Source organism: Sciurus carolinensis, chromosome 2, assembly GCF_902686445.1.
Source record: "Sciurus carolinensis chromosome 2, mSciCar1.2, whole genome shotgun sequence".
Classification (NCBI taxonomy): domain Eukaryota; kingdom Metazoa; phylum Chordata; class Mammalia; order Rodentia; family Sciuridae; genus Sciurus; species Sciurus carolinensis.
This window is the reverse complement of record NC_062214.1, coordinates 113736252-113759283: the sequence shown is the minus strand read 5'-3', so window position 1 is coordinate 113759283 and position 23032 is coordinate 113736252. Positions and strand designations below refer to the sequence as shown.

Genomic DNA, 23032 nt, shown 5'->3' with positions numbered 1-23032 from the left:
AGACCTTAAACTGAAAGCAGGAAAAAGCATTTGTTGACCAGAGTTCAAATGTTTCCAGAAACTGAAAAATGTTTTTCTGATCCAGATCTTCTATAGGCCTGAAGTGAATGAATCAGGACCAAGAGGCTGCTCTGGACTCCATACTGACAGATAAGGATATGGTCTTGGGTCAGGAACCTGGTTTAGAGGACACTACTGGTCAGGGTGGGACAGAGGAGGGGCAGAGCTCAGGTGATCTCTTAAAGGCAGGTTTTGTTTATTTGTTTTTGACAGAGAAAGGAGGGTATCTCATTTCTTTTTTTTTTTTTCTCTCTCATTTCTTTTTTTAGCATTTGAAACAGCTCATAAATGTAATACTTCAAAATGTATATCCAAAGTCCAACCCTATTGTACCATTTATCCCAGACCTCATTCATCAGGGATTAAAAAAGTCAGAAAAAGAGAGAAGATGAGCACAAATAAAACCCATACACTTGAGGACTAGGTTCTTCTCTATGTTGGGCACTAAGCTGGTATAAGTTTATAAGGATTGTGAAGCCCATGCTTATCTTACTTAAATGTCTGGTATGCTTCCCCAAATTCAACCCTGATGTAGTCTAACGATAACTTACAAATCCAGCACAGTTGTCGCAGAAAGTGGGCTTCAGATAGGTAGTCTCTTGGAAGTTGTGAGGAAAGCCCAGGCCCAGCTTAGAGTAGATGGAGCTGGCCCTCATAAAGTAGGCTGTGATCTCGTCCCTGCTGATGAGGCCTTCCCTGCCAGCACATGACAGGCAAGCAGTCAGTGGGGGCACAGGTGGCTTCTAGCCTTAGATACTCACCTTTTATCCTCAGTGGCAATACAGTGTGTACTACCTGATGATTGCTCCCACAAGCACTCCTCATCCTAAGGGTAGTGATGAGGACAGCATGTAATAAGTAGGTGAAGCAGATTACTCAGTCCCAGAGCCGTTCTTTGGCCAGACTAGGTTAACTAACTTTACTACCATCTATAAGACTTGAAAAATAAATGATGAAAAATTTGTTTCTAGAGAGGAAAAATTATGTACGCTATAGTTTCTGATTTTAGACATTATATAACTAGAACCCACAGACATACGTTTGGTTTCTCATAAAGAACTATGAGATAATAACTGAGAAAAGTAAATACACAAAGTATGAGTAAATATTAGTTTTTCCCTGTAATTTGTAAGGTGAAACAAGAAGGAAGACAACTTTTTCTCATTTGTAGTTGGCTGTTCCTAAGATGGCAGATTTATGGAATCTTTGATTTTGAGATGTTTTTAAAAGCATGCATATTTCCTGGTCTGTTGTCCAAACTGAAGGCAGAGAGACCTTCAGTTGATGGCTCTCAGCTCTGATGTTCACTACATAATCACAGCAGTAACGCATCCAACTTACAGCTTCTTCTAGCAAAACACCTGTAAACCTGTTCTCACCAGCCCACTCATAACCACATATTCCTATACACAAATCCTCACCTGTCTTTGTCCATCACACAGAAGGAAAATGGAAAACTGGCAGCAATCTTTTCAAACTCTTCCTGAGAAATGTATCCATCCTGGTCATGATCATAGTTCTTGAAGACAGACTGAAAAAAGGAGTGCCTGTGGTGATAACTGGAGAGAAACCTATCACCTCCCTTTAGCCAAGTGACAAAGGGGCTGGGGCAGTTGGAGACAAGCCTCTCAAAGCCTGAATGAGAGGATCAAGGAAATATGCACCTTGACCTGTGACAAAGATGGTGCAGGTTGCATCCCAGGCTCTTGCTATACCAGCAATGTGAGGGGGGTCAGGTGCTCTTGACCATTAGCAACCCACCTAAGCCATCACTTGGTTATCAAGTGCTGCTAGTCCACTGCATGAAGGGACAGATGTTCTCCCTCCACCCTGCCCTTCTGCCATCACTCAGCTCAGATTGCACCTTTTCTGAGAAGCTCCTATGAACAGAGTTGGAAGTGCTTTCTCCCCAGTTTAATCCTCTGTTCCTCATTGTTGTGCTCTTTGGCTTCTGTTGTTACACAAGCATGGTCCACAGTAGTAAAGACAGAAGTATGCAAGTGTGGACACTCTCCTCGACAGTTAGCATGGGGACTTGAACCAAGTAGGGCCACAATATTCAGTTTTAGATTCTTGTTACCCTTACTATACTCAGACCTTTCCCAATACCTCTTTGCCTCCCTGTCAACCAGCAATTTTCAGACATGCTTTCCTGCTAGACCTTTAAGGAGAATCAAACCTGCCACATATGAGACCAAAGTGCTGGCAAATTATACCTTTTGAACCATTCCTCAGCCATGGTATAAATGGGTCCTTGTGCTCCCATAGGAATGAGTTTCAACTTCCTCACCTCTGTGTTTCTATCACTGTGCTCCTCTTGTCCTTGCCCCCACACAAAACTAAGCCAGTGCCTTGCTTCTGTCTGTTGAAACAGAGGTACTTACATCCACCATCCTCTGGACGTGTTTGCTAATGGTCTTTGGGTCTGGTTTGGGAGATACTCCGGAGGCCCAGTCCACTACTACTGGTGGCTTTGAAGGTGTTAGTGGCTAAAATGAAATATTCAGAGAAATCCCCATGACCATAATGTCGTATTACAACTTAGAGCCCCTTCCTTTCCCACTACCTGACAGTTACATCTATAGATAAGCCCCAGCTGTGCACAGTGGCAGAGAGCAGAGAGCACACATGTAACTGAAATCTCTACAAATAATCTTGATGAACACGGTGTTGTGCTGTACAATTTCTAAAGTGCTCTTCATATATGTCCAGCTACAGATAATTTAAAATCCTCAGTGTGCCCGAGTTTCAATTCCTTCTCCATCAAACCTATTGTCCAAGCTATCAGCAAAGAGTAAAGTTGGTCATTTAAATTTGCTCTGTTCTCTAGTCACTATTTAGTAAAGAGGTGAATGAGAAAAAAAAAAAAAAACTTGTTAAAAGGCAGCAAGACACATAAGAAAAAAATTTTAAAAACTGAAGCATGGATAAGCTGAGATAGAATCCATTCCTAAATATTTGAAACTTAGCCCAAGTTAAAATCTCTAAAAAAGAGAAATTCACCTTTTCACTGAAGTGTCTCTAATACCCTGAAAATGGAACCTACCAAATATTTCCAGTGACTATCTTTCTATACTATACCATATTATACAGTATCCCATCCATAAAGTGGAAATAATAGTTCTATTTCATAGAGTTTTTATGAGAACTAACTGCTTATATTTAGTGAGGTAAACCGAATGGTGCTTGGCACATAAAAAATTGTTCTCAAGTGTAATATTTCCAGTGACTATCTTTCTATACTATACTATACTTTCTATACTATACTATTCCAGTGACTATACTAGGAAGCTAGAACTTGATCTTTATAGAGGCAATGAAATCCAACCCTCTAAACAGATCAGCTGGATTTCTTATGTGTAGACAACTCTTCCCTTGAGTACCACTGGTTTTGGTGTTGGGAAGCTTCCAAGGAGATTGAAATGATTTCACATGCCTGTAGGACAGACAGGGCCAGATAGCCTGTGAGGTTCCTACTGTGTGCAGTGCCAGGACTAGGTGCTAGTTTAAGGACTGCTGGTCATTAAGAGGCCAGAAGATCAAGCAGACCACTCTTTCTGTGAGGTGTGAGTCTGACATCACAGGATAATGGGCCTTTTCTATCTACCATGCCAGACACCAGAAGTTTAGCTTCTGATTAGTATGCATATCTTCCTCAAAATCAACAAATCATAGTAAAACAACTTATGTGGGGACACTTTTCACAGAAAAATGATGTCACTCTGGTTCACAGTACTAACTCCCTTCTCTAATTTGTAAACCACTGAGTGATTCCACCACTCATGACCCTCTCATGGTATATAGTTATCTACTATTCACAATCATGCCTTCAACTAGATCACAAGCTCTATATGAACAGGGATTGTGTGTCACTCATGTTGAGAAGTGTTCTCTGTTCCTAGCACAAAGGATGGGCACATAGAAAAAATACATTTATTAAACAGAGCTAAAACTCTTCCTTAAGATGAATTAACTTGAGGAGCAACTGGTGAAGTACCACCACACACCAGTCTTAACGTGAGAAACTCACTGGGGCTCTGTGGTTCCTTGGCTCCCGTGCATAGGAAAGCTCATAAATTTCATCTTCAGTGTAGTAGAGATCCAGAGATAACTGTGGATCAAAGAAGAACAGGGTTAATTGCTAGGATGCTGTCTACTTACCCCAGGACTCATGTTCCTTTCCTGGATACTTTTCTCCATCTGTTTAATCTTCTTGGCATTTAACAATTTGTTTTAAAAATTCACAAAATTTTGCCAGTGTAACACTTGCTACTACAATAGGGCAAACATTAGTTCTTTTTATAAATTAATTTTTTAGTTTGTTCTAATTAGTCACTCATGACATTAGTTCTTTTTGTTAAAATGTTTTTAAATTTTGGAAAAGTCCCAAGATGCCCTCTTTTTAACTATGATTTCATAGTTAAATTTGATTTAACATCTAAGCCTCTATATAGAGTTCATTTTGTCCAAGGCAGAGATCAGTCAAGGTCACCAGCTAAAGAGAAAGGGCTAGAACACCAAGATTCAGCCTGGGGTGCTATAAAAATGCTCTTGCAGGGTAGAAAGAGGCTATGGTCATTATTCCACTCCACAAAAAGAATTGGGTTGCAACTTGTATAATTTTAGAACTGAGAAGTTAGAAGGTATCTCAGAAACTAACCCCTTTGCAGTACAGGCCCACAGTCACCCAAACAATGAACCACAGAATTCCAAGTCTGGAAGGCTGTTGTCACCCCACACCCAAAGTGCAAATCCTGGTTTCCCCACCACTGACAAGAGTCTACCTACCCTTTGGCTTGGACATCTCCAGAGGCAGGATTCTAAGCCAGTGGTGGCAGGACCCAAAGAACAAACCTGCCTGTCCTCCTCACTGTCTCCCCTTTTTTACAGAGCAAATGGTTTGTTCTTGTTACCAACCCTGTATCCTGATTTACTCTGCATTGCTCCTAGAGAGATTAGGGCTGCTTGTGTGGGAATAAGGAAACACTCAGCAGTCCAAGAGGCACACTGCTCAAGAGAAAGCCTCCAGGAGTCTTCCCCACCTGGGTCTGCTTCAAGGCTTTGATACTTAATAATGTGTGATCTCTTGGCAGGTTATCTCTGTGCCCCAGTATCCCATCCATAAAGTGGAAATAATAGTTCTATTTCATAGAGTTTTTATGAGAACTAACTGCTTATATTTAGTGAGGTGTACCGAATGATGCTTGGCACATAAAAAATTGTTCTCAAGTGTAAACCTCACCGTCAGCAGGTGCACCAAGTCTTTGTTGGCTTCCAGTGGTGGGGCTACTTCCTGCAGCTGGACCAGTTCATTGATGTGATTGTACAGAGCCAGCAGCTTGTGGACATTCACCTTCCCGTCCTCCAGATAGTCGGGCATGGCTTCATACAGGGAAATGAGATCCTTGAGGTGCACCCCCAGTATGGGGATCTTGAAGTGGGTACACTCCCCATAGGCTCGCCTGTAGTTGTCGTAATTTCTGCAGGAGGACAGCAGCTCAGTCATCTCACCCAGAACCTATAAAGTAGAACAGACCAGTCACAAGTACCCGCTGAACAAGGTATGTTGTCTGTAATTGCCACCTTGCCTAATCTCATCTCCTGTCATGATTTCATTCTGTCCACAATTCATCTAAAAGGTAGAGATTATGACTTCCAAACTAAAACTGGCTATGTCAAGGGTCACAATACATTATACACTTTTGATTTTACTACATAAAGAATTTAAGTGGGGTTTTATTATTTTTGTATTTAAATTATTTCTTTTCAAAAATTAATAATATAAACACCTGACACAAAAATCGAAGAGGTACAGGAGTATACAATAAATAATAAGTGTCCCTCTGGCCCTGAACCATGCAGTTCCCTTCCCTAGTGTTTAAGGATACTGCAGTTCTTAACATTTGAAATGTGATGTCAGAAAGTGCTGCCTCTGTGGCTGGGAAGGGAGAAGCATGTGTTGTAACTGGGGCTTCAGTGGCCTCTGGCATGTTACTTTCCTTATGAAGCTCTCTGTAGGCCTTTAACTCAAGAGTCTCGAAATGGGCCTGTGTAGAGGAATAAGGTGATATTGCATTCACAGAGCGCAGTCCAAACTCAAAAGGTTGACTGGACCAATTCCCAGCAAAGGACAAGGGGGAGGTTGAAGCAGAGGGCCCTCACCCTACCAGGAGCTCTTAGAGTCCATACCCTGCCTCAGTCCTGGAAGAGGGCACCACTGCTTGATAGCAGAGAGAGGGGGAGCAGCCAGGTCTGGTGTTCTTTTCACATATGCCTAGTTCAAGTCAGCCAGCAGGTCACAGAGCCCCACTCACCAAGTGGGATGACCAGCTTTCTTGAAGTAAAGATATAAAGAGGAAAATGTCTGCACATCATGTTATCACACAGAATAACCATGTTAGACACTGTGATGAAATCTAATAAAACTGTGGTCTATACCACTTCTCCACAGTGAAGAATTCAGAGGTTTGGAGTCAGTCCCCCTCGATAAAGCAAGACAGACTCCTCCTCTCACCTTCAGCAAACACTGCAGGTGAGTGTAAAGTATGGTAAGCTCACAGGACAAAAGACTGATGGTGAAAGTGACAGATTTCCATTCCTCTAAGGTGAAGTCAGCTACTTGGGGGACACTTGCTTCAAACCTGGATTTACTAACTTACTCTGCAGATCACCCTGAGGGTCAAGCAGTTATAGACAGGAAGCACTGCCATAGGTGAAATCAAGCTAAAGTAGAGCAAGCTGTATCTTATAGACTAAATGGCATGGGACATGTTATGGTTTGGATATGGTTTGTCCCCTCAAAGCTCCCGTGGTAGTGCAGAGGTAAAAAGATTGAACTATGAGACCTATAACCTAATTGGTCCATCCTAGTTTGAATGGACTGGATGGTAACTGTAGGCAGGTAGTGCATGGCTAAAAGAGATGAGTCCCTAGGAATATTCCCTGGAAGAATGCACCTTTCCTGTGACTCTTTCTCCCTCCTTCCCCCTAACCCCCTGCTTCCTGATCCTTCCTTTAGCTGAACAGCTTTCCTCCACTTGGCCCTTCTGATATGTTCTGCTTCACCTTAGGCCCAGAGCAATGGAATCAGCCATCTGTGGACTGAGTCCTCTGAAACCATGAGTCCCAAATAAACTTTTCCTTCTCTAATTTGTTCTTGTCTGGTTATTTTGTTCATAGTGATAAAAAACTCACTAAAATAGGATATAAAATTCTCTGTGACTATTTACTCTATTGCCTTTGACTTATGGTCAGTCTTTTTCCAGTGTTCCATTTGGTCTTAGCAGAACTCTTAGGGACTGGAAAAGTGACTAAAAATTCCCTTTTTGACCCAATTATTGTCGGGGGGTGTGTAGCCCAGCATTATGACAGCAGGGACAATTAATAAGAGATTCCCCAAAAGCAGGGTGAACACCTGGGATAAATTAATAGGAGCAATGAGGTTCAGGTATCTCTCCCTAAAAAGAGAGTTGCCCTCCATGCTGCTTGGGTTTTTGGGGTTTGAGGATAGTAAGGTCCTCTTACATAAGATGAAAATGCTCAACCAGCAGCCAGTGGCTAACCCATGCCATAGATAGCTGCATATATCCTCAGCATACCATGGCAGTTGATATTTATAGAAATATCCCTCTGTCATAAAAAATTAAAATATGTTCTGTAACATCTAAATAATGTATAACAATGCAGAGGACACTTCAGGAAAAATAGTTCTCAATAAAACATTATCTGTTACAAAATAATCTGAAGAGCTCATTTCCAACTCTGGGAAAATTCAAATATTATTCTCCAAGTATTCTGGATAGCTAGGGTTTTAACATGTCACTATATAACTACACTTGGCATGCAAACTGAACTTTGGTCAACTGAACTTCTACTCCTTTTAGGAAAACATTTTGGAGCAAGGAGCTGGGTCAAATGATAAAGTGATAAAGATGGTGACAGAATATTCTGTTGCCTGTGAACATGGGAAAGAGACTCATCATTTCAACTGACCCAGCAGGAAGGTGTGCAGTGATGCTGTCTTAAGGCCAGACAGAATCATAAATATTCTCAAATCTATAACTTTCCCGTTCTATGGATTTCCTTAGGGTTTGCCTCCCTGGTCCTTTCCCTGGTTGATGAGGAATGGTGTGGTTTGGAAATGGCTGATCCGACCTCAAGGAGAAAATGGTTTTGGTGTTGGGAATGCTCCTAAGGGCCCCAGAGAAGACAGTAGCACTGACCTTATTGATTTCATGTGGGACATGCGAACTTGTCTCCTTGAGCCTGGAGATTGAGCTGTGACATAGCCCCCCTATTACAGCCATCAATGTATTGAAGTTCTGTAGCTGGTGGAGTTTCTGTGACCCATAAGACAAGATAACAATGTCAGTTATTAGGGGAAATGAGAGGCTGATTCTTGTCTCTGCCATGAGCCTTCCTTATACTGATCAAAGACTAGTAATCAGGAGTTGCACTTTTCTCTTCATCTCTCCCTTTCAGTTGAATTCCAGACGAACAGATCCTAAATTAGCAAGGTGTCACACATCTCCTTCCCTTTGCTGTAGATGGTCTTCACCATCTAAATCAGTGGTGTCCAAAAATCATCCTGAGCATTTGTTGAGCACAAGAACTGTTAGATTCAACCCAGACATTCTGATTCCCTGGATCTGGGATTGGGCTTAGAGATTTCTACCTTTAATGAATATCAAAGATTTCTACCTTTAATGAATAGGTGATCCATGTACCAAACTTTGAGAAACAGTAGTGTGGACCATCCAGAGTTGGAAAAATGTATCATAAAGTATAATGTTTTATTCCTTTATCCAAGATTTATCAGATTATTTTATTCTTGAGCATAAAGAGTTTGTCCTTATGTAATATTTAATGTCTGAAGGCAGAAGAAGGGATAGTAACTGGGATACAGAAGGTAGAATCTCTGCCCCTCAGATATTAAATCTAGCATGAGCTCAAAGACCTAAGGAAACCCAGGCTGGTCGGGCTCCAGCAAAACTTAGAACTGCCCTGACTTTCACCATGTGGGCCAGATTTGGGAAAATAAGGTAAGCATCTTCTGAAAAATGTTCAAAGATCTAAATGTGAGTCCTGATCCTGAGATGGCCTTTATGACCCTCCACATTGTCCTTGGGTAATAAAATAGAAAAATCACATCTAGATCAGGGGACAGTTGAAGCACATAAGACCCTGTCTGGTTCAGGAAGGAAGAACAGCTCAGATTGACAGAGTAAGCTAGAAGGAAAGGGGATGAATGATTTACCTCAGAGTTCAGGCAAAAATCTTAACCCACTCACCTGAGCAACATGAATGAACTTGATGAAGACTTCTGCTCGAAGCTGCGGGGTGGGGCGGCTAAGAACCATCAGCTGTACCCACTGGGAGATGCCATTGCATAGGGCAATGGATCGCTCCATGGTGGGGTTCTCCTTCACACAGCTATTTACAAGGTAATTTTGATAATCAGAGAACTGGGGGGAAAAAACAACCATCAGGACTGTGAGTTGGTATTCTGGGAAATCTGAGGGACAAGTTAGCTCTGCTCAGTGGTGACTGGGATCTGATACGGGACAAACTTGTATCATCTCCTCTTACATCTTTGCCATGGGGTCAACAGGAATTACGAAGGGAAATCACATCATGGCCCCTCTGTCAAAATTCATTGGGCATCAGTGGATAGCTACACACCCTAATTCAACTGTTGTTTTTGAGTGGCTAGTTTGTGTCCCCTCTAAATTCTAAAAACAGTGTAGAACTATCTCACCATTAGTTCTGGCTCTGCTGCTAAATTTGAAAAAGATAATTCCCTTCACAAAAACAAATCTTTCCTAGCTATTTTCTTTTATTAAAAATGTGAAAATACAATCTGCTCTATTTAGGACATGCAATTATCTTGATCAAACAAGGTAATATATGAAAAGCACTTCTAACTTTTCAAAGTGCTACATACATGCAAGGTGATGCTAATGGGATAATTATTACCTCATGCTAAAACAAGTCTGTTTGGATTTCCTTCTGCTAACTTGAACAGAGGCCAAATGAGAGGGGTACATGAAACATGGTTAGCTACACATTCAGTGACCACAGTTCCCCAAACCAGATAATGGCATTGTCTGTGGTTGACAACAAAACAGCATATGTGAAATTAGAAATGTCCTGGAAGATCTGGTATGTGATGCCTGTAGCCATTATGTCCTTGTCACAAGAATTCTTCTGCTTACACACTGTAGCCAAGAGGAAGGAAGGGTCTGTTCTCCTCTAATACTCCCATGGGAGTCTCTGGTGCTGCACCCAGTCTGAACTCTTGCCAGTGAAAGCAGGTGTAGCTATGTGGCATAACCACATGATTTGAGAGAAAGATTTAAGAGCCAATGAAAGATTTACCAATTGCCATTCCTTTGATACAGAAATGGTGGCAATTCCTAAGAAGATGAAGCTGCTATCATCTGGGCCCTGAGTCACTGATCAGCTTTTGATGACCCGTGTTAGACATGACCCATGTTAGTGAGAATGAAAAATGAACTTTGAGATTGCATGTGTGTGTGTGTGTGTGTGTGTGTGTGTGTGCGTGCGTTGGGGGTTGTTACTGCAGTGCACCTTAGTCTTCCCTAAAGAGTAGTAAATAACACCGATGAGAAGAACACATAACCTAAATAAAAAATCTGTAGATTAACAGTTGATGGGTAGAAAAATCTGAGTTGGACCAAAACCACTCCTTTAAGGAGAGATAAGGGAGATACAGAAACAAAAAGTCTTAGGCTGGGGATGTGGCTCAGCAGTAACGTGCTTGCGAACTTGTGCAAGAGACTGGGTTAGAAAACAAACTTGTCTGAGACAAAGTTGAAAGTTGCCATGATTCATTCCAATGAACACCCTCCCACTGCAGATACACCACTGCATCCCCTGGTTGTGGCTGCTGTTGTTAAGGGCTAGCCCCGTAGTCTCATCCCTGCTAAAGGGTTGCAACAAATGAAGTTCACAGCAGAGATAAATTTCCCTTTAATCTCATGTTGGAAAGAAAATTGGGAAAACTCTTTAGGACCATGTAGGGAAAACAAAAAAAAAAAATTCCTGAAATAGACTTCTATAAAGCAAACCACTCAAAAGAAATGAAGATTAACTTTTGTTTTCATTTGGAACTAGAACACTTGTACACCCCCCAGGGAGATGGGCTAGGATTGCTTGTTCTAAACTGATTTTTTTCACTTCTGCCTGCAATGATCTGAGTGCTAGCATCAAACAGATGTCCTGCAGGCCCAACTAAACAGCCTTGCCAGTTCCCCCTCACAGAGCTCAGATTTCCAGTGTGATAAATGACCCTTTTCAGTGGCTCTCAGCTGGTACTGGTGTCCAGCTCCCTGACAGGGGAGGCATTGCTAAATGGAAACTCCCCAAGTGACATTTTTCAACAGGGCTCAGTGTCTGAGGGTACAGGTGAGGGGACTGGGACTCCGAGCACAGGTTAATGCTTGGAGACTTAATTCCAAGTGGAAGTTGGGGGGTTCCTGGACGGCTGGCCACACAGCTGTGTGAAAACAGGAGTGTTGTCAACATGAGGGGAAAGTATGAAATGACCTTTGTAACCTGGTTTGCATGTCTCTTTCCAGATGCAACTGCCTCAATTAATTCACTGACTGTGAGATGTGGTCCCAGCCCTGACCCTTGACTCTGGTAAGCTGTGCTGGCCTTGCTCAAGTCAGGTCTCTGGGCCTCATCTCTCACCTGGGGAGCACAGATCACTCAAGGGAATACCCTGGGCAACTTAATATCCCTAGTTTTAGAGAAAAGCTGAAGACTGTACAGTAGGAGTGGAGCCTGAGAGGAGTAATGCTGTCTTTTCTGGGAAGGCGTATGGGCCAGTGAGGGTCTGTTGGCACCTAACACGTTGACAATTTCTCTAGTATGAACCCAAATGCTCTGGTATGATGCAGGAGGATTACAGCAAGGACAGGATGTGTGTGTGCTCTCCCTGTGCCTGGCAATAAATCGAAATCTCTCTCCTGTCATCTCTGTCGAGCACCATTCCTTCTGGCTCTGCCTAGTTGCCCCGATAGCAATGATAGGTCAGCACAGTTTATCTCTAGAAGTACGGTGACTGCTGGGCCACCTCAGCACCACTTCAGGGGTTTAGGGATGTTCTGGGTTAGACTAGCAGTATCTTTTCCATTTTACAATTTCCCAGAATCATTCAAAGCCAACCCTAGAATGAATTCAAACTCTTAGGGGAACATATCCCCTTTTTTTTAAGGAAAATTTTAAATGAGTTCTGGAAGCCTAATGGTCATCAGGAGGCAGACGGGTGTGTGAATATTCTCACACATGTACGCGTGCAAGGTTCCCGTGTGCCCACGGTGCATTACTTGAGTGTTGGGGTGGAGTAAGTGTGTGTGGAACATGTGAGATGGCAGCACAGCAGAAGTAAACCAGAGGAACTCAGATGGTACTGATTTCCCAGATTGTATGATGGTCTACTGGGAAAGCCTATCAGCACTGATGGGGCCCCTAGGGTTAGGTAGACAGGCTGTTTGTTGAATTTCTCTGCTTATTTTCAGAAACTTCCCAGAGTAGCTTTTCCCCTGCCCCTTGGGTACATACTGATATCCTTCGAAAGGACTTGAACTCAAGGTAGGTGAGGTGCTCCGATAGTTCTTCTGGTTCCAGATGGTCAAAGAGCAGGGAGACTTTCCGTTTCTTGCTGGTATTTGATTTTATCCTTTGGGTAAGTTTCCTGGACCAGTCACGGGCATTGCTTTTGTAGGTAAATGTGAGAGGGACAAGACAAGGAAGAAGAATAAATTGCAATTACTTTTTGCAAGTAAATCCATTAGTGTCTTCTATAAGAATATGCAAAGCACCAACGTTTTGCTTGGCTAAAACAATGTATTAACAGAATTTCCCCAGATCAGTTTTTTTCTGTGGCAGCAACCAGGAAGCCTTGCTGGTTTTCAGGTAGCCTTTTGACTACATCTGGGAGAAGAGGATAAACGAGTGGACCTTGAGGCAGTGGAAGAAGAGTTTCAGGCACTGGTCACAGTTTCCTTGCCTTTGGTCCTGGTTCTCTTGTGCAGCCCCTGGTATGTCTGCTCTCCCAATGCCTGTGTTCCTGTATTCTCAGGAGAGTGACAGGGGGGTGGGAATCTGAAGGCAGTGGGACAGTTCTCAGGCCAGAAGAGCTCAGAGAACCACAGAGAAGACATTGCGCTGGAAGGAATCATGTGAAGGAACAAGTGATCACCCTGGGCAGCTTTGAGTCATTTTCCTCAACTGTCCCCAACCACTGAAATGACCAAGGAAATCTAGCTGATCCTAGAGTGCTCCCACTCCTCTAGTGCCTCATAAGCACCTATGTGTCTCTTATGGAGTTTCAATTTCCAACAATAAGGAAGCAGAGGGAAGCAGCCCAGTTTTGAAAGGCAATAAGCTACAGATCTGTGTTTCCCAAATTGGTATTCCTAGGAACCTCGCCTCTGATACAAGAGTTCTGTGATCAAATGAGTTTAGGAAATGCAGCAGATTCTGTAGCCATCTTGGTCAATGTGTATATTATAAACTCCCAAATGCATTGTAAAAGGAAAATTTAACTGCTTACTTCTGAAGTGTATCTGGTCAGATAATATCCCGTAGATTATAATTCTGTGGAAAATACTAGTACAGGAAAGTTAGCTAGGAAATATTAGGACAGGAGATACCTAGGTTTAAGGATTGTTCTGTTTCTAAATTCTTCATCTTTAAAATAGAAAACAAATTTTTACTTTATCCTTCAAGTTGTATAGTTCCTAAGCAAAGAGGTACACAGAATCCAAACTGATGAACAGACTTATCTGGGGGCTCTGGGACGTGATTTTGGAGTCACTTCTATGTGACCTTGACATCGTGTATTGGGAACAGGCCTCCCAGTCCAGCTTTGGTTCTGCCACAAGCTTACCTAGCTGTGCGACCCCAGACTGGTCAGTTTCCCAGTCAGAAAACCAGGACTTTAGATGAGTTGATAACTAGAATGTTTTTTCATTGCTAGAATTCTATATCTTAGGACTTTGTGCTATTGCAAAATAACACGACCATGCTGTGAAAATTTTAGCATACAATGTGTGTGCACCCCTCCCTCAAACTAGAAAGGACATTCATTTTCCTGAGTCAGTCAATCTAAGAAAAAATCAAAATATTCCTGAGATCCCTTCCCAGTTCTGGAAATTTAAATGACTTTCACAGACATCCGTAGATGTTATAAACCCTCTGTTGACTATGTTTCTAAGCAGTTCTTTCCCCATTTATAAGTTCCTGCATTGACTGCTAATCCTGCATGAATCCAATGTTGTACTTCCAGTTTCTCATGAGGTGGATACGTTTTAGGGGAGGTCTTGCTACCTGATTTCTTCTTGACTGGGACCTATTTTTGTCCCACTCTTGGATGTTAGTTACCTATAGCTTAATCATAGGTTTTCTCTGTTTTCCTATTAAATGTCCAGTGTTCACTTTGTTTTTTTTTTAAAATTTTTATCTGTTCTTTTTAGTAATATGTGACAATAGAATGTATTTTGACATATTATACAAACATGGAGTATAACTTCCCATTCTTGTGGTTGAACATAATTTGGAGTTATACTGGTTGTGTATTCATATATGAACATAGAAAAGTTATATGTTTGATTCATTCTACTGTATTTCCTATCCCCATTCCCCCTCCCTTCCCTTCATTCCCTTTTGTCTAATCCAAAGTACTTCTATTCTTCCTAATCACCTCTCCCCTTTTTGGTGTGTTAGCATCTGCATTTCAGAGAGAATATTTGGCATTTGTTTTCCTGAGGCTGGTTTATTTCACTTAGCATGATAGTATCCAGTTCCATACTTTTACCAGCAAATGCCATAATTTCATTTTTTACAGCTGAGTAATATTTCATTGTGCCAGAGTTCACTTTGGTGGGGCAATGTGACCCACCCCTTTGAGGGCAGCTCAGCAGGGAAGGGGAGCAGCTATCACCACAGGGACAGAAGCCTAGCAAAGCAGCCTGGTCATGGGAGGGAGGTGATTTTAAAAGCTTGACACTCACATTTGAGTTGTGTCAATTAGGCGGCAGTGTATCTCCTCACCATTGGCTTTCACCAGTTCCTGAAACTCCTCCATGGTGTTTGTCAAGCTGGCATCCATTTTAAACATGATCCAGAATTCTGTTATCCAGTACCTGTAAGTGGGGAGTTAAAAACCACAATCCAACACTGAAGTCAAGGACTCACAATTGCCTGGGCTCCCAAATGAATTTTTGGCTATAAAGAGGATTCAGAAAAAGACAAGAGACTGATCTGTCCTACAGTGAAGTAGCTGGCAGGGGACAGGGAGGGACCTAAACCATCCAGCAACAGCCTTTGGTGTCTCCATACACAAAATGGTCTGACGGGACAGGCATATCATAATCAAGGGAGCCAGGACACAATCACGCACCATTATGTGTATCATTTAATTACAAAGAGAAGACCTGTAGATAAACCAAATGTCCAAAAATGTGACAATGTATCTGTAAAAGATATTTTATAACATGTTAGAATATTATATGGTCATACAACATAATGTTTATAAAAAGTCTTTAATGACTAGAGAAGGTATAATAGAAAACTAAGTGAAAACTATAGAATATAAAACTTTATATATTTTTTTGATCTCAAGCCACATTAGAAAAAAATCTGTGTAGAAAAAAATAGGAAATATACCAGAATAGGTAGTTGGATGTGATGACTATTATATTATTTTCTAAATTTTCAAAATGTCATACAGTGAGCTATATTACTTTTTAGAAGTAGAAATAAAAACAAACTAGATCCTGTGTCTCTTCCTTATGCCATTTGATACCAAAATACTATAAAATTGAAAAAAAAATTGACATAAAATTTAAGCTCGTTATACCAGGAGAAATTCACTCACTCTAGAGTCAGTTCTAGTATTAAGCATTGATCTTTTTGGTTTGTCCAAGGGGTGCTATGGATGGTGGGGAGGGAAAAGGCAGGGAGGACCAGGAAGAACTACAGGCTCTGGCTGCAACCTTTCATTTCACCTCCCCTACTCCAGAGTCACCACAGAAATTTTACCTTACAAAATAGCAGATCTTCAGGCAAAGCCCTGGTGAATTCTTTGCCAAGGCCTCCTTATAGGTAGGGCTGTGGTTAAGGAAAATGGAAGCCTGTCACAGAAACCAAACAACACAGGTCTTTGGAAATGTTTGCTAAAACAACCCCCTGAAATAAGGGGTACATGACCTCTTCCCTGTGCCTGAGAGGAGTCCGACTGCTTCAACAAGCTGAACAGAGCCTTTTATCTTTTAAAATGATTCCAGTAATGGATTCATGCAGTAAAAAAAAAAAAAAATGTATAGTGAATTAGGAATGGAAGAGATATATGTTCAAATATACTGTCCTGATAATTAAGAACAACACTGTGAACACTATAATAAATACACCTAGAGGATGCCAGTAGACTGAGCCAGTAAACTGTGACCTCTGATCAGACAAGGCTGTGGGCGCAATCCAATATACCACTGGAGACCACCTTAAAGAGTGCCGTTATTCTGAAGATTCCAAAATATGAAAGGACAGAAAAATCTCATCAAGTCTGTGTGTCTGCAGAGATACATGGAAAGTGCATTCGTTTAAGAGTCAAAGAAATGGAAACTTCAATCCAGTGAGGAGCCTGGAGGTGGGATGGGGAGGGGTCCTGTCATCTTCCCACCATAAATGGACAGAGGAATTAGATCATGTGGGCTATGTACTTCAAAGGCTGGGCATGGTGGTGCATGCTTGTAATCCCAGGGACTCTGGAAATTGAGGCAGGAGGATGGCAAGGTTGAGATCATACTTAGCAACTTTGAGGCTCTGACTCAAAAAATAAAAAGGACTAGGGATATAGCTTGGTGGTAAAGTGCCCCTGGGTTCAATCCCCAGGACCAGAAAAGCAAACACATAATCACTGCAATCTAATGTTGAGTGGCTTCCAGCTGAGCCCAAGAGAGGAGTGTAGTGAGCAGCCCAGGAAAGATTGCAATCCACTGGGGTATCAGCGCAGTGGATTTCCGTCTGTGGTCTGTGTATTTAATCCTTGGGAAATTTAGAGTTAAATACAGAAAAGCCTAGGATAGTCAAAACCACAGTGCTGATGTTTATTAGGAAGGCACCTGTGCATTTTGAGACTTTATATGCTTTTAATGTTTTCGAGCATATTAGAATGATAGCCTTGAAACTTCACTTAGGAATGTTAGAGTGCTTTACGCTTGTGGCTTTAAACTGAAACTTTACTAATTTCATGCACAGCTTTGAAACTTCGAGATAATACTAGCTTTACTAACTTTAATTTATTAGAGTTATAAATAATTATTTAGAATTCAGGGAATAATTATTTAGAATTCTGAAGCATTTAAATATAATATAAAATGTAAAATGAGTAACTGTCACTTAAAACCATTTAAAGTATTCAATTAACATTATTCAAATTAACCAAACATTTTCAATTGCTCGCCAACACGTGCTAGACTTATACAAAAGTAAGATCTGCAAACTTAACTTGAAAACCTAAAGAACTATGGTTATGAAATGTATAATTTTAATAAAATGACTCTTAATTGAAAAAATTAAATTTTAATAGACTTACTGCCTATTAAAATCTGTCCTTGAGATTAAAGCATTAGAAAACAAAACAAAAACACACACGAAACCCCCCCACATCAACAAAGGTAATTTAAACAAAAAAGCACAAACAACTAACAAACTTCATGGAATAACAGGTTCTAGTGCCTGCCTTCTTGAAGGCATAAAAGGCGAATTGAGAATGAAATGGTTTTATATTTCTTTATGTCAAATCAATAAAAAAAATGCATCAATTGCTTTAATGCAGATATTCAAGTGGAAAGTACATTTTAGAGAAACACCTCTTAGAGTCTGTATTTGTATTATTCTGCTAGTTGGATTTTTTCCCTTCTTTATTAAAGGGAAAGGGACAAAAGACATACTTCTCTTTCAATATAACAAAGTGGATATTTGAAGTCAACCTGGTGGCATTTGCCTTCCTCCCCAGTTGCTCTTCATCCTCCCCTTCATGTCTACTGACAGCGTGTGTAGTCTGCCCGCTGTGTATTGTACACATCCAGTCTGTCTACCTAGAGTGCAGCTGTGGCCACTTTGAATGCTGTCTGGAAGGCTGGAAGCCAACTGAGGTCTTCAGAGCCCCTAAGTCATGACAGAGGAAGCCCCACAGGCCAGGAAGGGCTCCCTCTTTCCAACTCTAGGGGATAAAACAGACTTAACAAGTGGCTGAGGCTCAGCTGCTCTGGCATGAACTTTAGGGTTTGCTAGAAATCTCAGATTCCACCCGACTCTTCTTTTCACAGCTCTTACTGTGCCAGGAAGCACCAGCACCAGCACCAGCATGTGGTAACCTTACTTTTCAGGCACCTGAACTATTCAATGCATACTTTAAACTCTCTCTCTCTCTCTCTCTCTCTCTCTCTCTCTCTCTCTCTCTCTCTCTCTCTCTCTCTCTCTCTCAACAATGAAAAATAGGAAGCCATCTGAGTTTATTTAGCTAAAAATTCTATTACTTCCAGATAAAAGAACAGGGAAACCAAGCTTGAAGGAAAAAATCATTTTGCCTTCCGTGTTTAACCTGGCTTTCCATTACAGAGTCTTCTTTCATACTCCCATCTTAGAATTACCACTCTAGCTTACTTTTTTAAGCTAGTCAAAGCCCAGATATCTGAAAAGTTCTGGTAAGCAGAGAAAAGATATCCCAATGCTTTGTATCCATACGGTGTAACACTGATGGCACCCTATTATGAGATTGCTACTAGGCTCAGAGAAACAAAGGTAAGCAAGCCTTGGTCACTGCCCTTGGGGGACAGTCTAGTGTAAGAGATGATATGCAAATAGGTAAGTTACAAGACATTGCATGTACTTTAAAAACATATTTCTCTTAAAGTAATTTGTAACTTAATTAATTTTGCAGTACCTTTACAACATTTTATATTATAACATTCAAGTCTCAGCAGCTACACTTGGTTACAGTCATTAGCAAAGACCAGAGGATGAGTATTACACTGCAAAGCTTAGAGATGGAAGTTCAGGTAGATAACTTTAGTTAGTTCACAGAATAAAATCACTTCACACTTTCCTCAGTCACAGATGAAAAGCTTTTCAAGGCAGATTACATCGGAGACATACTTTGACTTAAGCAATACAAAACTAAAGTCAAATCAGTTAAATAGGTTTTCAATCAAGAAGACTATCTTAAAGCACCACAAGTATTTTTAAAAGGAGAGGAGGACTGGAAAAGTCAAGGAAAGGCTCTGTAGAGAGGGTCTTGAGAGGAAAACATTTTGTTAGGCAGAGGGAAAAAAGGGCTTCCAGGCCTGGGCATCTCAGAGGCCCCTTAAATCTGGAGCATTGAGGAGTCCAATGCTCCTGGGAGAGCTGCAGGATGCAACAGGGAGGGTGAATGATGTCAGAGGCAGGATGCAGCAGGGAGAGGGGCAGGCTCACACTGTGGAGGGCCTCCTGCAGGCAAGCTGAGGAGTCCCACACCAACCCTAGTAGTTGGCAGAGGCTCCAAAGCAACAGTCTGCCTAATTAGTTTTTAGGGGTGGATAATAACCAGAAGGGGAAACCATGTAGATAAGAAGACCAGTAGGGGCACAGGTCTGGGAAAGTGACAATGGGGACCTGGATTAAGATGGTGGTATAGAAATGAATGGACGAGAGCAGATACAGGTCATTTCTGAAGCCATACAGGTCATTTCTGAAGCCATACAGGTCATTTCTGAAGCCATACAGGTCATTTCTGGGTCTGGGGATGGCAGATTCTGTAGGAGGTGAAAAGCGGGGAGGAGGCAGGGCTGCTCCTGATGTTCCTGGTTTTGGCAATAGGATGGGTATTGACACCATCACCCAAAATTGAAAATGAAAATACGGGTGCGAGTGTGGGATGTAATAAGTCTGTAAGCAGCTGGGGTGGGGATGGTGAGTGAATGAACATACCAAGGTGTTTGAATATGTTAAGATTGAAGTGTTGGGACTGGAGTTGTGGCTCAGTGGTAGAGCACTTACTTAGCATATGTGAGGCACTGGGTTCCATCCTCAGCACCACATAAAAATAAATAAAGATGTTGTGTCCATATAAAACTAAAAAAATATTTTAAAAAATTTAAGAGTTGGCAGGACAAACAAGTCCAGTCCTTCAAAACATGGCTTCAGTTATGGAAACATAGACTTGAAGAAGTCGCCATCAGCACAGAATCAGCACGGTGGACATGGGGAGAAACTGCCCATAGAAAGGTAGTTGAGTAAGCAGAAAAGCGGGATGCTATCCTGGGATTAAAGTGGTGCTCAGAGAAGAGGCCAGTTGAGATGCTGAAGAAAGGACAGTCTGAAGACAGGAACGCTGGAAGGTCCTGTTCAGGAGCCCTGGGGGAGAGCTGAAGAGAGGGTGGGTGGGTGGCAAGCACTGGTGAGGCCTACTACTTCTGGAAGGTCAGTGTAAATAAGGATGGGGAAAAGGCCCCTGGGCTTAGCAATTGGGAGGTCACAGGTGACATCAGCGGAAAGTGTGAGTACTGGGGTAGGAACCATGGTTGACTTATGGAGTGAGTAGGAGTAGACAGATTGGAGATAGTGCAGACTACTTTAAGACATTTTTGCATCAAATTTCTAATTCTAACAATAGAATGAAGGGGCGGCAAGGTTAAGAGTTTATTTCTTAGCTTGAGGACACCTGAATGTGTGGCTCAGCTAATGGGCAAGTGCCCCTGAAGAGGCAGAGTTTGGAAGCACAGGAGGGAGAGGGAATAAGTGGTGGGGTGATGGCAGGGCAGAGGGGGCCAAGTCAGGGGCAGCACCCAGTGCATTCCAAAGGTGGGCACCCTGGGTTCAGTTCAGAGGCCCTCAAACAAATTTTTAAGGAGGAGTACATAATCACTGACATTGTTTATAATCACTGGTGCATGGAGTCAATGAAAAGCAGACAGACTGAATCGGTGTTACTGTGGTTTTAAAATTTTTGCAGAGGAGGCTCCCACTTATTACCTGCACCTCTCATTCCGGGGACCTCTCCTAACACTACACCCTTGGCACACTCTTGGAAACAATGCCTTTGAGACAGGAGATGAAGATTTCTGAGCAGGTTAGAGGAAGGATTCAATCTGATTTTTTTTTTTTTTTTTTTTTTTGGTGGTAGTGCTTGGGATTGAACCCAGGGCCTCGTACATGCTAAGCAAGCGCTCTACCACCAAGCTACATCCCCAGCCCTTTCAATTTTTATTTTTGAAACAGGGTCTCACTAAGTTGCCCAGGCAGTGATCCACCTGCCTCAGCCTCCTGAGTCACTGGGATTATAGGCATGTGCCCCAGCACACAGCAATTTTTAAGTTTTAGGATTTTTTATGTGTGTGGCAATGTGAAATGGGGAGTTTGAGTGATGAAGGATTACAAGCCACAAGTCATGACTCAGTCCCAGGGACCTGGGCTTCAGGCGCTAAACGGTCTCACCTCCTCTACAGCCTATTTTTCCTGGGGGCTACACCCCCCAGCGTCGTCTGTGAGAAGGAGGAGGTGGGCGCTTTCCCTGCCCTTCTTGATTCACATGCCACAGTAAGGCCAACATTCAGCCCAGCTTGCTTGGCGCACAGTCAATGTCTCTGGCAGAAGTGAGAAGGCACCAGCAGCTTCTCCAGATGCTCTGGTCTTGGGAAGCTTTCTTCAGAGCCTGGGAGGGCTGAGAACTGGGCAGGGAAGCCAGAAACGAATGCATCATTTGAATCATGCTGTTGTCCTTGTCAGTTAGTACAAGATAAATATGAATTTTGACTATTCTACAGGAAAAGTAGTTTTTGCTTGCAAGAGATACTGAAGGTGACCATGTTTGTACCTTTGACCACCCCCAGAGCAATCAGCATCAGTACCTGTGTCCCACCCAATGCGTGAATGGACATGATACACAAATGAATATATGAATGAATATGCACACACTCCATATGAAAGGAAATGAACGTTTCCCACTCAGGTTATTCCAATCCAACCCAAACAAAGGCATGCTTTAAATCTCTAGCTATTTTTGAAATGGATCCCATTTTGGCATTCTAGTCACTATGCTAAAGGATATAGGGTCATAACTTTTTGCAGCAGTTCTGCAGAGGAGATGATGATTCGGTGCATGGTCAGCATGACTTGCAACAGCTGGTTACTTCGACACAGGTTCCCATCTGCATCTGAAAATATAAAGAACAGCATCTGAGTCAGGTCCAGAAAGAAATCAGGCACCTGGTGGACACCTGACACCCTCTTCTTCCACTGCTCTGGAAGCTGGCCAGAGCATGCCCCAGGCTCATCGCTCCTTCCTGGCTTTTCTCTTTCCTACTCTACTCTCTCCAATCCCAAGTGTCTATTTTGATGATCACTAGTCCCCTTGCCCAAAAAGTGACAAAATCTTGAAGAAAAGGATAAAATCTACATTAAAACACCTGAGTCTCTGTTGAAAGCAGAGGCAGATCCAGGTTTTGTGGGCCTAAAGTTCACATAATGCAGGAAAGACCTCTCTAGGGTCATAATGAGAAAAGTTACAATATAAATTGATTGCAATTAAAATATCTTACTTTCAAAAATTTTACAAAAAGCTATGACCACATGAATAGGGTCCTCCCACAGCCTTAGGAGTGAGTCATGCAAGTGAGGGGCCCTAAAATGAAAGTTCTTCTAGTTTCATGGTTAATGTGCCTCTGGATTGAAATAAAGGAGTCAGATTAGAAGCAAACATGACATTTGAAATTGTCATTGAATTACAGGTATTCGTGATGATTTGTGTTGAAGAGCGTGGTTAGCTGGGTTTTCCAAATCCCACCTGGTAACAGATAAGATGCATTCTATATACCAGCAATGAACATAAAGATTCCCCTTGGAGTGGTTTTCAAAACCTTTTCAACATTTGTGGCACGAAGTGTCAGGTCCAGAGCTGGTT

General features: G+C 42.0%; 1 protein-coding gene across 2 annotated transcripts in view; it reads right to left on the bottom strand.

Annotated features, from left to right (window-relative positions):
* Positions 1 to 23032, bottom strand: part of Rasgrp1 (RAS guanyl releasing protein 1) — a 72436-nt gene that overhangs the window by 13721 nt on the left and 35683 nt on the right. For both annotated transcript variants that reach the window (XM_047538741.1, XM_047538740.1), the window contains exons 3-13: positions 22181 to 22286; positions 16132 to 16194; positions 15102 to 15233; positions 12649 to 12802; positions 9351 to 9524; positions 8283 to 8399; positions 5303 to 5578; positions 4091 to 4171; positions 2445 to 2549; positions 1482 to 1591; positions 612 to 756 (exon numbers count right to left, since the gene is read on the bottom strand). In XM_047538741.1, coding sequence (XP_047394697.1) covers positions 612 to 756; positions 1482 to 1591; positions 2445 to 2549; positions 4091 to 4171; positions 5303 to 5578; positions 8283 to 8399; positions 9351 to 9524; positions 12649 to 12802; positions 15102 to 15233; positions 16132 to 16194; positions 22181 to 22286 — 1463 coding nt within the window. The remainder of the gene's footprint in view (positions 1 to 611; positions 757 to 1481; positions 1592 to 2444; positions 2550 to 4090; positions 4172 to 5302; positions 5579 to 8282; positions 8400 to 9350; positions 9525 to 12648; positions 12803 to 15101; positions 15234 to 16131; positions 16195 to 22180; positions 22287 to 23032) is intronic.